Raw genomic sequence first — 14,050 nt, 5'->3', positions numbered from 1 at the left:
AATAAATAATAATAATAATAAATAATAATAATAATAATTACAAAAAATATTAGACTAATATAAAATATAAACTATAATAGTATATAAAGTATAACAAAATAACACTGATTTAAAGGTGCTAAATATTTATTCTGAAATATCAGTAACAAAATAAAAGTTATTCTTGCTGTTATTTGATCAAATTCAGCAACGATTTCCCAGCAAAAAGATGTGTGACACAAATGCTGATAATTTGGAAATGATTTTAAATGATTTCTATTTCCTGAAAAGCATGAATAATCCATAAAAGCTTTATATGGTTAAACATCAAATATGTTTCTATATTGGTCCTTTTTACACTGAGCCTACTTAGTATGAGATGTTGTTGAATTATAGATGATATATACTACTATAAGATGAATTCTGCTGTTACCTTGCGGAGGACAGCGTGGATGTTTACCATCTTTACCAGGCCACTCAACTTTCAATGGACCAAAAACACTAAATGTGTTCAACAGACTCGCTACAGAGACAGAAAAGTTGTTATTTACAACTTGTTGTTCAGAACCATAATACAGAATAAAACCTACATCTCAAATGAGTGTAAGTCAGCTCACCCTCTGTGATGTCCCATGGCACTCCTCCCAGAAACACTTTACAGGAGTAAACAGGGTTTTTGTAGTGGCGTGGAGGAAGGCGTCCTTCCCAGGTGTAAGTGGCTTCATTTACGGCTGTGAGAAATGGTCAGTCATAAAATCACAACAATATTAATAACAACTATAGACAGAACACAAGGCTTTTAAGATGTGTTTTTTTAAATGTTTAACCATTTTTAAAGCCTGACATATGAAATAACAGTCAGAATATATATATATATATATATATATATATATATAAATGGAACAGTTTAATGAACATTTAGACAAAATATAAAAAGAATGTGTAAAAATTAATTAGTAAAAAATATGTTGTTTGGTGCGACATTTATATGGCTAAAATAAATATCAATATTTCCCAATAATATGTTTTAATAATATCACATTAAATGCTTCGTTTTATGATCAAAGCTCCGTGTCGTTTTTACTAAGAGAGGCGGGGCATAGAGGACCTACAATAATGTACAGTATTTGAAAAATAATGTGTTTTTTGAACATTAAAGCATGTCAACATATTCTGTTACACCAAATACACAAAATAATGATCTTTAAAATAGCATCATATGACCCCTTTAAATAAGTAACGTTTTTAGTGAATCTAAGAGAAATGCTGCCTCCTGTTCTGTTTAGCAGGGTGGCTAATGTCACTGTACCTGCAGCTTGTTTATGCAGTTTCGCCTCTCTCTCGATGCAGAACGTGGGTTTGTTCAAGCCCAAAGTGTCCCAGCCGGACCAGACAGGACCTGTGGACCAGCACCCAACCACTGACCCCTCGGCCCGAGCACTGGAAGCATTCGTGAAGGTGTTCAGGGGGTTCTGCTCAAAACAGGCATCTGTGTCCAGTTTCACACCCTCCGCCTGCAGTCCGGGAAGCATCAGGGGCAACGGAGGAGAAACTCTGAGAGAGACCTAAAAGAGACAGATACAGATACAACTTTACTGTAACTTTGGAACAACTGAAACTGTCGCTATGGAAACAGCTTCCACTGCACTCTTTAGGGTTTTGGGTATCAGAGCGGAATGTTGTTGCTCACCAGGTGGTCGGATCCTGACGAGATCGCGCTGTTCTCAGAGTTGACGGGGCTGCTGGATCCCGAGTGCAGCAGAGAGTGAGGTTCGAGTGCCGCCATCAGGCTGGAGAAGTGCTCCAGTGGATTTCCAGATGCAGACTCGTGGGCCTGGAAAGCGTGCTGCTGACCCGAATCACCGCCTTCTGAAGCACCCAAGAGATCCAACGCTACAGGAGAGAATCAGTGTGATTTTTATGAGATGTGCTATTTACTGACAGAGCAACTTTTTTTTACAGTTTTTGTCTCTTGACAATTATATCCTTTAAATTTAAACTTAAATTTTATCCTTAAATTGCATATTTTAGTGAAAACATAATTGCAAAATGTCAAGAATGTGTTTCAAAATATAACATACATACATAAATATACATAACATTCATCAAAGAACCCTGAAAATAAATGTACCACAGTTTACATAACAATATTAAGCAGCACAAATGTTTTAAACATTGATAATAATCAGAAATGTTTCTTGAGCAGCAAATCGGCATATTAGAATGATTTCTGAAGAATCATGTGACACTGAAGAATGGTGTAATTCAGCTTTGCATCACAGGAATAAATTACCTTTTAAGATATATTAACATAGAAAACAGTTATTTTGAATTGTAAAAATATTTCACAATAATACTGTTTTTTTGATCAAATAAATGCAGCCATGATGAGCATAAGAAACTTCTTTCAAAAATATATAAAAAACCAAAATTACCGAGCCAATAGTTTTGAAAGCATGTTTAAACCAATAAATAATACAAAAATATTTATAAAATATAAATATGAAAATAAAATATGAGTATGAGTATTAGCTACTTTTTACAAACTGCCCAACTTCTGGCTCAACCAGTGCTGTGAGTTTGATGGCATGTTTATCATTTGTGTATATCTGTCTGAAATTCTGTCCGAAAATAACACTATTATTGTGAAAAGACTGAATGAATGAGAGAAGTGCTGGATGAGACAGCAGAAAACAGCTCGGTCTGTGTGTGTGTGTGTGTGTGTGTGTGTGTATCCCTCTAATACTGGATTTGGGTCAGAACCAACCTTAGGCACATCATGTCTTTCATTTAAAACATGGATGGACACACGCATTTACGCTTGTAATCTGAGATAGGGAAGCTAAAGGGAAAGTCCAAATGAAATGCAAGCCAACGCTGATGAATCCAGCATTCTGTCCTCTGTGAACGGTGTGAAAATGATTAGTCATGAGTGAGAAATCAAGATATGAGACATCACTACAGTTCAGACCTTCCAGAACAATCCATCAACACTGTTCTGGAAGGTCTGACAAAACAATAGCAGTTTCTTTATCGATATTTTATATATATATTATATATACATCTAACAACACTATCTGAGGTTTATGCTTAAAATAAAAAATTGCTTTTCAATATATAAAAACACTGTATATATGTATAGTTATAAGTATTTAAACAAATAAGAGAATCATAAATTCAATGAAGAGTAATTAATTGATATGTATTTTGCAGTAAATACACATATTAGATAAAACAATATAAAATGTAACTGTTATATATTATATATATAACTATATATATATTCAATAAAAATTCAATGTATATGATGCATTTTACAGTAAATATAGAAATCATATAAACAATTAAATATAAAAGTATATATTACATTATATTACATATACACAAAAACACATACATTGATTGTGAAGTGCATATAAAGTGCATATAAATTAACAATATAAACAATATTCAAGACAGTCTGAAGTCAATTCTTATTTTTCTTCTCTGCAAAATTTTGCAACTCAAGTAAATGTATCTTGTTTAAAGGGATGTTTATATATTTTATCTTATATATTTTAATTTGTAGAATAAAATATTTTATTTATTATTTATATATTCATATTAAAATTATTTATATATTACTGTATATTCCTAGATAATCAAGACAAAAACACTGATAAAGTGTCTGAAACTAGCTTGAACAGACAGATAGGAGTGGCCGTTCAACATTTAAACATTACGCTGGTCACACAGGTTCACTCACCGGGCGTTTGGGAGCAGGGTTGGGTCGGCCGCTGGGACTCTGGGCGGCTCCAGGGCTGCTGGTTCCAGCAGGGGAAGCTCAGAGACAGCAGGCTCAGACTGAGCTCATCAACGCTGGGCACGGCAGCCAGAGGATCCTGCTGCTCTGGAGCAAACAGCATTCTGCTAACCAGCGGAGAGCAGGCTGTGCCCGAACCATCTATGAGAAAGAGAGAGAGTTACAGAGGCACAAAGACACACAACCGAACCTGGTTTCCTATACCGACCTGCCGTGGGTCCAGTGGAGGTCATCATACCACTGTGTGTTCATCACTGACCTGTTAAACATGTGACCGGCCCGCTCAAACCTCACACAGTGCTGCTAGTGCTAAAGCCATGCTCACTCCATCACACGCACACTCGGTCTGCTAGAACAGCCTCACCACCTCCCGTCCCTGTGTGTGAGTGTGTGTGTGTGTGTGTGTGTGTGTGAATCGGCAGCCAGAGGATCCTGCTGCTCTGGAGCAAACAGCATTCTGCTAACCAGCGGAGAGCAGGCTGTGCCCGAACCATCTATGAGAAAGAGAGAGAGTTACAGAGGCACAAAGACACACAACCGAACCTGGTTTCCCATACCGACCTGCCGTGGGTCCAGTGGAGTTCATCATACCGCTGTGTGTTCATCACTGACCCGTTAAACATGTGACCAGCCCGCTCAAACCTCACACACTGCTGCTAGTGCTAAAGCCATGCTCACTCCATCACACACACACTCGGTCTGCCAGAACAGCCTCAACACCTCCCGTCCCTGTGTGTGTGAATCACGTGTACTGTCTGTCTCTCTGGCCCGTCTCCCGTTCATGGCCTGACTCAGCAGAGAGACAGACGGAAGGAAGGGGGCAGGGCTCCAGTGATCACTATGATTCAGCTCATTTGATTTCACACACACACACACACACTCTCTCTCTGTGCTGAACCCAGGCTGTACCAGACACACCCTAGAGTCGGACTAAAGGGGCGTTCACACTCACAGCGAGGTGACAGGGGTGTGTCCAAAACTATGCAACATTATTGGGGCATGTCGTGATGGGGGTGTGTCCAAAAAAACCTTTTTATATTAAAAAACTAAAGCCCAGGCCAGAGGAGAAAAAGTAACACAAAAGTAAAATAACGCATTACTTTCCATAAAAATTAATTTATTGCTTTTTTAGGGAGTAAAGCAATATTGTAATGCATTACTTTTAAAAGTAACTTTCCCCAAGACTGGCAACATGATGGGGGCATGTCCAAAGTATGCAACGTGATTGGAGCAAAAGTATGTGGCACGACAGGGCGTGCCCAAAAGTATGAAACATGATGGGGGCGTGTCCAGATTTATGCATTGTCAAGTTGTAAGTAATAATATTGAAAATACTGTTTCAGTCTTTCTACATCAAAATTTCATGTATAATTCAATGTGTTACTTGCTGTTTCTTTGTAATAATTTGTGAAATTTACTAGCAAATTCTGAGTGAAAATTGTTTTACTTAAATTGTGTACTTTGGACAAGCCCACATCTAAATATCCAGTAAAAACTTTGCAGATAGAATAACATTTCTCTGACAAAACATGTTTCAAATATTAAAAAATTATATTCTCCAAGGAAAGGTAATGTGCCCCCCTCCATATAGAGTACAATATTTTTGGTATTTCTGCTGTAATTATGACACTGCTTGTTTTCAATATAATTTATTTTTTAAAGTTAGATTGTTAGTTAATTCTTTTTTAAGTGCATAAAAGTTAACTATACTCTAAAAAATAGTTTTGGCTCTTTTTGATGTTTTTGAAAAATGTTAATTGCCATCCGAAACTAATTTTTCATTTGTAAAACAAAATATTTCTGAGTGAAAGTGAAATTATGTCACATTATGAGTAAAAAACATAGGTCGGGTCTCGATTTTAACCAAAAGGATAATAAATAGTGTGTGTTACATACCAGGATTTGCAGGTAGTCTGTGTGGCCTCAGTGACATCAGCGGAAAGTATCAGACTATCAGAGTTTCAGAGTAAGTTATTACTGTACAGTAACAACACTTTACAATAAAGCATTTATTATCTAGTTCATGTTAATTTTAACATTACCTAATTATTCAATATTATTTAATGGACCTGAGCTAACATAAACAAACAATGAACAGTTGTATTTTTATTAAATAATTAACAAAGATTAATACACACTGTAACAAATTTTTTGCTCATTGTAAGTTTATGTTGACCTTAATGGGACCTAACATTTTGATTAAAGATGATGAAGGAATAACAGGCAGTGATGAACTGTTCACGACTGGGGAAGTCGTGGCCTAATGGTTAGAGAGTCGGACTCGTAACCCAAAGGTTGCGGGTTTGAGTCTCGTACCAGCAGGGAACAATAAGACCAGAAACAGACCAGAAACATCTATTAATTAGGCAATTATGGCCTGTTTCAGTGTCACATTCACTTGATGGTATCGGTGTGTGTGTGTGTGGATCTCACCTGTGATGTGTTTCCAAACGTTTTGCGGTTTGGCTCCTGTGAACAGCCCAAAGGCCCTGTGAGCTCCAGGATCTCCATAAGCTTTGCAGTGCTTTTTCTCTCTCTGTTAAAAGAAACAGTATGGCACATGCACAAAAGGGTGACAGAACCGTCATATTAGCTGAACATTTTCTTTAAGTCTACTTGCAACTAGTAAACTAAAGGGCAACATTACTTGTACTTGACTTTTTGAGCATGCCTATATTCAGCTTGCTAGGATGTCTGGCTCTACCTCAAAATTACGAATAAACACTTTTGAGACAACCTACCAAACTATGAAAAACTCCACTTAGTGTTAAGGGAACATAATGTGTGTGTCTTAAAACCTAGTGAGCTCCCTATTTAGACAGCAATTATGCTACTTCTTTTCGTTAGTTTTTTTTATTTTTATGCCTTAATGCTCTTCATCTTGTTTATTCTTAAGCAAATTGCCTTTTGTTGTTTGTCTCAGTTTGTGTACATTGTGTTTGTACTATTTTCATCATACACAGCTAAGCTGCAAATGTTTGGAGTTGATGTAGAATTAGCGCCGTTAAAAAACTGAAACTGTGTGCAAGACCCTCTTTCACACACGTAGACCGTCTCTTACCCTGCAGAAATCCATTAGAGCGTCTATATGCAGCTCAAAAAGACAGAAACACGCCAATTTTAACTTTATAAAACAGTTCAGGCCGCCGCTGCTCCACGACACAAACCAGAACACGTTTCAGTCATTTTTGAATTAAACAGCTGCATGACTCCAGCATTAGCAAATCACGCACAAGGTGGAGGCCGGGGCTAGTTGTCACACGGGAAGTTGTCACGAGGGTTATATTTCAGTAACTAAAAATGTGCTTTAAACATGCATAAATTAAACATACGAAAAAAGTATGAATTATAATAATGTCTGTATATAATGTCTGTAACATTTGTGATCAGAAATTGAGAAAAAAAAATATTTTGACAGTTTTACAATTTAAATCGAGATGAAAAAGCCAATATTCTTTGCTACATTGTAACCGCTATTGGGGCATGTTGTCACAAAGGTCAACGTATGTTCAGTGAATTTTATTCTTGTACAATAACGACGAAATCGTTCAATTACCTTTTGTAGACAAGGCATTAAGTAATACGAGTCTATATAAAGAAATTGCGTTTCGTAAATAAACCAACTGGAATAAAGTGTGACAACTTGCCCCGGGCACACCTATCTGTATAAATCTCAAACCATATAAACACATCAAAATAAAAATAAAAAATAGTAGACATCTTAATTTGAGTATGCGTTCTCTTTTATTGACATTTAAAACTATTTATAATAAATAGAGATATAATATTCAAACAGCACATGATTTCCCACAGTGGCACAGAGATGAGTCAGTAAAGCTGGATTTCATTTTTAACCCAGGGGAGAAGGAAGATCTGGTTTATGCCATCAAGCACATCATCATAACAAAAAAAGGTTTAAAACTAACTACTAACAGTGTCTTCACCAGGATAAACAGCTCCAGACTGCATTAAAATATCTAAAATAACCGGATTGTGAGATACTATATTCTTCTGAGAGCTTCACGAGAACAAGAAGCTGATGAATGTCAGGTGATACACCAGTCCATAGTCCTAATTCAGTAGTTACACATTGGCAATTACAGAAAAGACATACGTTTCCTGTCGAAAGAGATGTTGCTACAACATGAAGGCAGTGAATTCATACTGATGTGTTTTGGAGCTTTTCCTTTTGCTAAACCAACAGAAAGTGACTGTGTTACGAAACTAATAAGAACATGTTCCAGAGAGTTCAACAAAGTTCATGTTTTCTAAACCAGTTTGAATGTGTTGTCATGTGGATGCGGTCTGGCATCAGATGTAAGACATTGCATTCAGTAAATGTGACAGATAAACACTAAAATAAACTGCACAGAGTTTCTATTGATTTTAGGAAGATCACAAAGGCAGCAAATGAATCACTCAGATGATTATTAGTCTTGTTTCACTGAGCAGATGGATTTATTAACTGTTACTGACTTGTGGATTACAAGGTGGTTTCCAAAAACTGTCGGCCATGTACTGTATATCCTAAAGAGCTTCTAAATTGAAATTGATGCAGGTTTGTGCAGTAGTTCAGGTGAGTTTATGGTGTAAAGACTGTCTTTGATGCCATGCAACATTCAACAGAAGAACATAAGAGGAGCATCCTGATTAAGGGACGTGAATGTTACTTTCGCTGTTCTGACGTCAGTTCTAAGTATATTTTTGATGCTACAAGCCAGTCCACGTGGGCGAAATATCTACACAGAGATGCAAATCAATGCGGTAAGCAGCAGTAGGAGGGTCTTGACTGTAGGGGGCGCCATCACTGCGACAGGGCCTGCAGGATGTCTTTAACCAGCATCGTGCCGATCACCATCTTCTCACAGTTCACCGTCAGCTGAGCTCCGCCGCCTTCCTTCGTAGTTACGGTGACCAGCACGAGGCAACCGCTGCTGACCGTTTTACCTGCGAATCTGTAAACAGGAGCGGAAGGAGGAGGAGGAGGTGTACTGAGATTTCAAAAGATCACAGGCCAGAAATACAGGCAGAAAAGCGAAGAATGAAAGAGTTTAACATACTCAAATAATGGTCTCTTTAATCAAACCTACATAAAATATACATGAACATACGAATTCCTCTCAAATATAACTAATACCAGTCCCTCCGTAGATTTTTCGCGATTCTGTGATCACTGAATCCAACGCAAAATCAAAAAATGTCGCATTTTTTGCGATCCAGCATAATAGCAAAAATTAAGGTCTCACAAAAAGCTAAATTATAATTACTAACTGAATTATCCCAATTTTATTAAAGTTCTAATGCATTATTTTCATGTGATATCAGTGAGTGGTGTGTCTGAAACAGCGAAAGCGAAACTTTCTCACCGGACTCACATAATTGCAAAGCAATATCCTAATGCATTACACCAGAGTGGGGTTAAATTGGGGTACAAAATTGTTTTGTAGTCCTTATAATAAAATACGGATGACAACAGATGACAAAAGAAATTCTGCTGTTGCTATCTCAGTGGACGCAAACATCTGCGACATATGGACTTGTCTGTGGAATCAAACGCAAGCAGTTAACAATGTCTGAGATGGACAACCACTGGACATGAGCGAAGTGAAGTGAGTATAAGTTATTATTGACTGGATGGTATGACGATAAGTGTCAAATCGACAGAGATTTCATTTATATCAGGCACAGCTTTCAGTGGGCAGTACTGTTTTAAGTTATTAACACATTAGAGTGATTAAGAAACAGGATGAATGACAAAATAAAAAGCATCACATGGTTGATTGTAATAAAAAGAGTTATGGTAAATGTACTATCATAATTATATAAAAAAAAACATCTCAAATTTTGTGCAGATTTTTGGAAATTACCACCACAAAATCAGTCATTTTGAACGCAAAAATCATGAAAAAAATCACGAAATCCTGGAGGGACTGTAATACTCATACAACTAGTTAAGGCTTGATTTTTAAAACTGTATCAATATAGTTATCATACTTGGTGTGAACGGGCCTTTAGAGACCCCGTCCCAAATGACATCACCCCCCACCCCTCCCTCAGCCATTTATTACAGTCTATGCAACATTAAGTGGACTCCAAAAGTCTTCATTTGGGAAAGGACCACTGTCTTCACGTGTGTGTGTTACCTGCACTCTTTATCTGAACCGCATGGTACTCTGCTCAAGTTGGCGGTGGCCGTGACTCTCTCAACGATGACGTGTTCGTTCACGCATTTCTCTCCCAGCGTCAGCTTCTCCAAGATTTCATTCATTCCCATCAGTTTACCTGTGAAAAGAGACAGAAAGCATCTCTTCATCAGATCAGTGCTCCATCAAACTGTCCGAGACATTTGATGGAGCCCAGAGATGCCCAGAGTGCATTGCGACAAACCCCAACTTGGAATTGTCAACCCAGATTGTGAACAGTGTTGGAAAAATTCTACATTTATTTTATTAAGGTAATAGAAATGAATTCCATGTAATTAATTGCATTGTTAGCTTAGCAGCATGCTAATGTCAGACTATTGGACTCAACAGTGAACGTCTGTCTGGTCTCTTGTGCATTAACAAAGCTGCAGCCCACGAAGAGTGTTACAATTCAGTCACTTAAAAGCTCAAAAGTCATTAACAATGCCACCTTGGAAGGTAGCTGTCTATGTAGACAGTACACAACAGGTTTTGTGAGCTGTGCCGAGCGTGCTGGTCTCACAAGTGTCGTGATGGTTCAGGGTCAATCGGACAGGTTCAGTGTTTCTAAGATGCAGCATAATGTTACCTTGACATGCTGTGAGGAAATGCATAGTCATGGTAACAGTCGCCAAGGCGATATCTGGAGACTGCGGTAAGAGGGAGGGGCAGCTGAAACCAAAAGCATTTCTAGAATAACATGAAGAGGGTGTGCAGCTAACAAAAATATGTTCTAAGAACGTTTTGCTAACATTCCGATTAAGTCATGAAAACTTCACAATGTGCAAAAATCTGTCAATGTTCTCTGAATTTTCAAAATGTCCAGTTTTGAAAATGTTTTTTCTTTGTTATGCGAACATTCCATTTCATCATTTTGCAAACATTATGGGAATGTTACTTATGAATGTTCTCTGAACATTCTTAAACAAGTAGTTAACACATTTTTTTAAATGTTAGATGAATGTCAGACTCAAATGTTTCACAAAAAATGAATTCCATTGTATAAATAACGTTTTTGAGTATTAAAGATGAGATAACTTTCAACAAGTGTTCTAGTAACATTACTGGAAGAACATTTGTTCATAACTTTGAGAGAACCTTGCCAGAGCATTAGCCAAAGTTCTGAGAACGTTCCCTGTTAGCTGGTTGTGTGTGTCTGTGTAAACAAATCAGGAACTATAGGGGAAGAGTAAGTGTAGCAACACTGTAAGTGTTGCGCTAATCGGCTACATCACAGAAACTTACCATTCAAAAGATTCTCTAATGAACAGCAGCAAAACGAGCCCACGGAAGAGGAAAACATGAGTTTGTTAAACTAATATGCTTAAACAAATACGTTAATATGCTAAACTAACAGATGTGTTAGCGGCATGCTAACTAACTACAGGCTGAATTTCAATTCACACACTATCCATGCTATAACATATGCTAGATTCAGATTAGCCTACCACATTATGTTAAAAATCGTCTATGGTACTACTAAGTATACATGCTAATATTACACAACACCTTTGCGCTATGGAAAATAATGGATTTTAAGTGAATGAGTTTAGCTAGAAGCTAATGCTAGCATGCAAACGGTAACAGTACATGAGAAAGGGGTCTATGGTATCAAGAGTCAAAATTCTGGTTACAAAAGTATGTAGTTTTAGTGCACAATAGAAGAATTCAGATTAGGAAAAGCCATGAAACATGAAATTCATATTTCATGAATAATGAAAGAGAGACATAAAATCTTCTCTCTTTCTCATATCTACTCTTGAAAATGAATTTCAGAGAGACACTACTAGAGAAAAATGACAGACGTTTTGAGGAAAATTAGCAATCAGTAGGGCAACTGTGAGTGCTAAAACGAGAATGGGCTGACGTTCTCTCACCTTGCTCCTTCTTGAAGTCGTTTTCTGTCAGAAATGCTGGTGTCATTAGCTCCCCGACGGGCGGCTGGACGGAAACGAAGAACTTGCGGGTGTGAGTACTGAAAAAAGTAAACAAAGATGCTTGGAATTGGAGTCAAGAAACTGCTATATGATATATATATATATATGAATGGAGATGAGCCAATCATAATGAAGGTTATTTACATAAAGAAATATGCAGCCCGTTTAATTCTAAAGGCGAAGAATGGTCATGAAAAGCAAAATTACGACCATAAATGGGCCATTCTATTTTTAGTTAACGTCAAGATGAAGATTCTGCTACTGTTCCCATTACATTATGAATGTCTCTCTTTCATTACTGCTCCCATTACATTTCTGAATGTTCTCCGATCATTCAAAATGTCCAGTTTTTAAATGATTTTAGAGCTTTTTTTTGTTATGCAAATTTTAACAACATTAAAGACCAATTAATTTTATTATTTGTGACCCTGGACCACAAAACCAGTCATAAGGGTCAATTTTTCGAAATTGAGATTTATACATCATTTGAAAGCTGAATAAATAAGCTTTCCATTGATGTTTGTTAGGACAATAGGCCGTAGGTATGGATTGATAGGACAACATTTGATAGGACAGACTATAGGTATGGCTTGATAGGACAACATTTGGACAACATAATACAACTATTTGAAAATCTGGAATCTGAGGGTGCAAAAAAAAGAAAAGATTTTTGGCATAAAAGAAAAATCAATTATTTTGACCAATACAATGTATTTTTGGTTATTGCTACAAATATACCCCAGCGACTTAAGACTGGTTTTGTGGTCCAGGGTCACATTTTGCAAACATTACGGGATTGTTACTTTGGAATGTTCTGTGAAAGTCTTGAAAAATGTAGCAACACGTAAAAAAAAGTCAAACGTCCTGATAGCTGGGTAACAAGTGGACATCAGGAAATAGAAGTTTATAATTTAGCTCCTTTTAAACACTCACCACAGCTGGAAGTTTGCTGCTTGCGTGGAATCACAGAAATCTATGCCTATCACCACGGTAACCGATTCACCTGCTGCTAACACGTCTGAAAGAACAATGCAAACAGAACAATAATAAACCTGAAGTAGTTTTAGATAAAGCTGCTGTAGAAGATCTCATACTGCGCTGGGTTGCAGACCTATCTCAGCGAACTCTCGGATCCTCATCCCGGACTGCAGCCTGGGATCCTCGATGTGCAGGTTTTTGGTCTCGGAGTTGGTGTTGTTAGTAAATTGGATCTGGACGGCCACCATATTGGGGTCTGGACTGAAGGGCTGCCGGCTGAAGCAATACTCAACCGCAAGACCCTCACCTGTTATACGATGCAGGAGCTCATACATCTTTATCAAACCTGAAGGTGCAATGGTCTGTGAGAAAACAGAAGTGATTTTATTCATATCAAATGTATCAAAATTTATTATACACTACCGTTCAAAAGTGTGGGGTCAGTAAGATTTTTTTTCTTGGAAAGAAATAAACGCTTTTATTCAGCAAGGACACATTAAAATGATCAAAAGTGACAGTAAAGACATAATGTTACAAAAGATTTCTATTTCAGGAAACTGCTGTTATTTTGAACTTTTTATTCAAAATGTACAACCTGTAATTATGAATTTCTCTCACATTTCTGTCTTTTTTTCCTTGCAATTATGAGTATATATTTTTCATAGTTCTGAGGGGAAAAAGTCTTAAATGCAATATTTAAAATTTAAATAATATTAAATATTACATTTCTGTTTGTCATTTCTCCGATCACAAATGCAGACATGGTTTTATGTTTACGCGGCGCGATGCAACGCAACGCGTAAAAAGACAGTATAAGTCATTATAATCCGTAATTATGTCCCCACTGGATGCAACAAATGCCTCGCTTATAATGGGTTTTTTAATGTTTTTGTCTCGTCGCTCCGGCCGGACACAGCATCACAGTATGGTGAGGGGCGTAACATATCCGTCACACGCTTGAGGTATTCGGCCAATCAAAACGCACTGGATAAGCTGGCCAATCAGAGCACACAGACCGATGAGCTTTGTAAAAATCGATGCGTTTCAGAAAGGCGGGGCATAGAGGAGAAACAATAATGTACAGTATGTGGAAAATAATGTGTTTTTTGAACCTTAAACCGCATAAACACATTTCATTACACCAAATACACAAAATAATGTTAGTTTTAGCA

At 37.3% G+C, this 14,050-nt stretch overlaps 2 protein-coding genes across 3 annotated transcripts in view; both read right to left on the bottom strand.

Moving 5' to 3' along the window:
* Positions 1–6,985, bottom strand: part of cpeb1a (cytoplasmic polyadenylation element binding protein 1a) — a 12,773-nt gene extending 5,788 nt beyond the window's left edge. Inside the window, exons 1-8 of the mRNA XM_016550443.1 lie at positions 6,843–6,985; positions 6,215–6,317; positions 3,990–4,157; positions 3,725–3,922; positions 1,670–1,872; positions 1,289–1,544; positions 597–710; positions 413–502 (exon numbers count right to left, since the gene is read on the bottom strand). Of these exons, the coding sequence (XP_016405929.1) occupies positions 413–502; positions 597–710; positions 1,289–1,544; positions 1,670–1,872; positions 3,725–3,922; positions 3,990–4,017 (889 nt within the window). The 5' untranslated portion in view covers positions 4,018–4,157; positions 6,215–6,317; positions 6,843–6,985. The remainder of the gene's footprint in view (positions 1–412; positions 503–596; positions 711–1,288; positions 1,545–1,669; positions 1,873–3,724; positions 3,923–3,989; positions 4,158–6,214; positions 6,318–6,842) is intronic.
* A 556-nt stretch (positions 6,986–7,541) lies between these two features.
* Positions 7,542–14,050, bottom strand: part of LOC107738653 (AP-3 complex subunit beta-2-like) — a 35,933-nt gene continuing 29,424 nt past the window's right edge. The window contains exons 24-29 of one of the 2 annotated variants that reach the window (XM_016550437.1): positions 13,012–13,240; positions 12,834–12,918; positions 11,841–11,938; positions 11,209–11,223; positions 9,925–10,063; positions 7,542–8,772 (exon numbers count right to left, since the gene is read on the bottom strand). In XM_016550437.1, coding sequence (XP_016405923.1) covers positions 8,586–8,772; positions 9,925–10,063; positions 11,209–11,223; positions 11,841–11,938; positions 12,834–12,918; positions 13,012–13,240 — 753 coding nt within the window. In that variant the 3' untranslated portion in view covers positions 7,542–8,585. The remainder of the gene's footprint in view (positions 8,773–9,924; positions 10,064–11,208; positions 11,224–11,840; positions 11,939–12,833; positions 12,919–13,011; positions 13,241–14,050) is intronic. The other variant, XM_016550438.1, reaches the window with a different exon arrangement.

The sequence above is a fragment of the Sinocyclocheilus rhinocerous genome, unplaced genomic scaffold, assembly GCF_001515625.1.
Source record: "Sinocyclocheilus rhinocerous isolate Xijiao unplaced genomic scaffold, SAMN03320098_v1.1 scaffold2149, whole genome shotgun sequence".
Classification (NCBI taxonomy): Eukaryota; Metazoa; Chordata; class Actinopteri; order Cypriniformes; family Cyprinidae; genus Sinocyclocheilus; species Sinocyclocheilus rhinocerous.
Note: the sequence above shows the minus strand (reverse complement) of the source record. Positions and strands in the feature narration are given on the sequence as shown.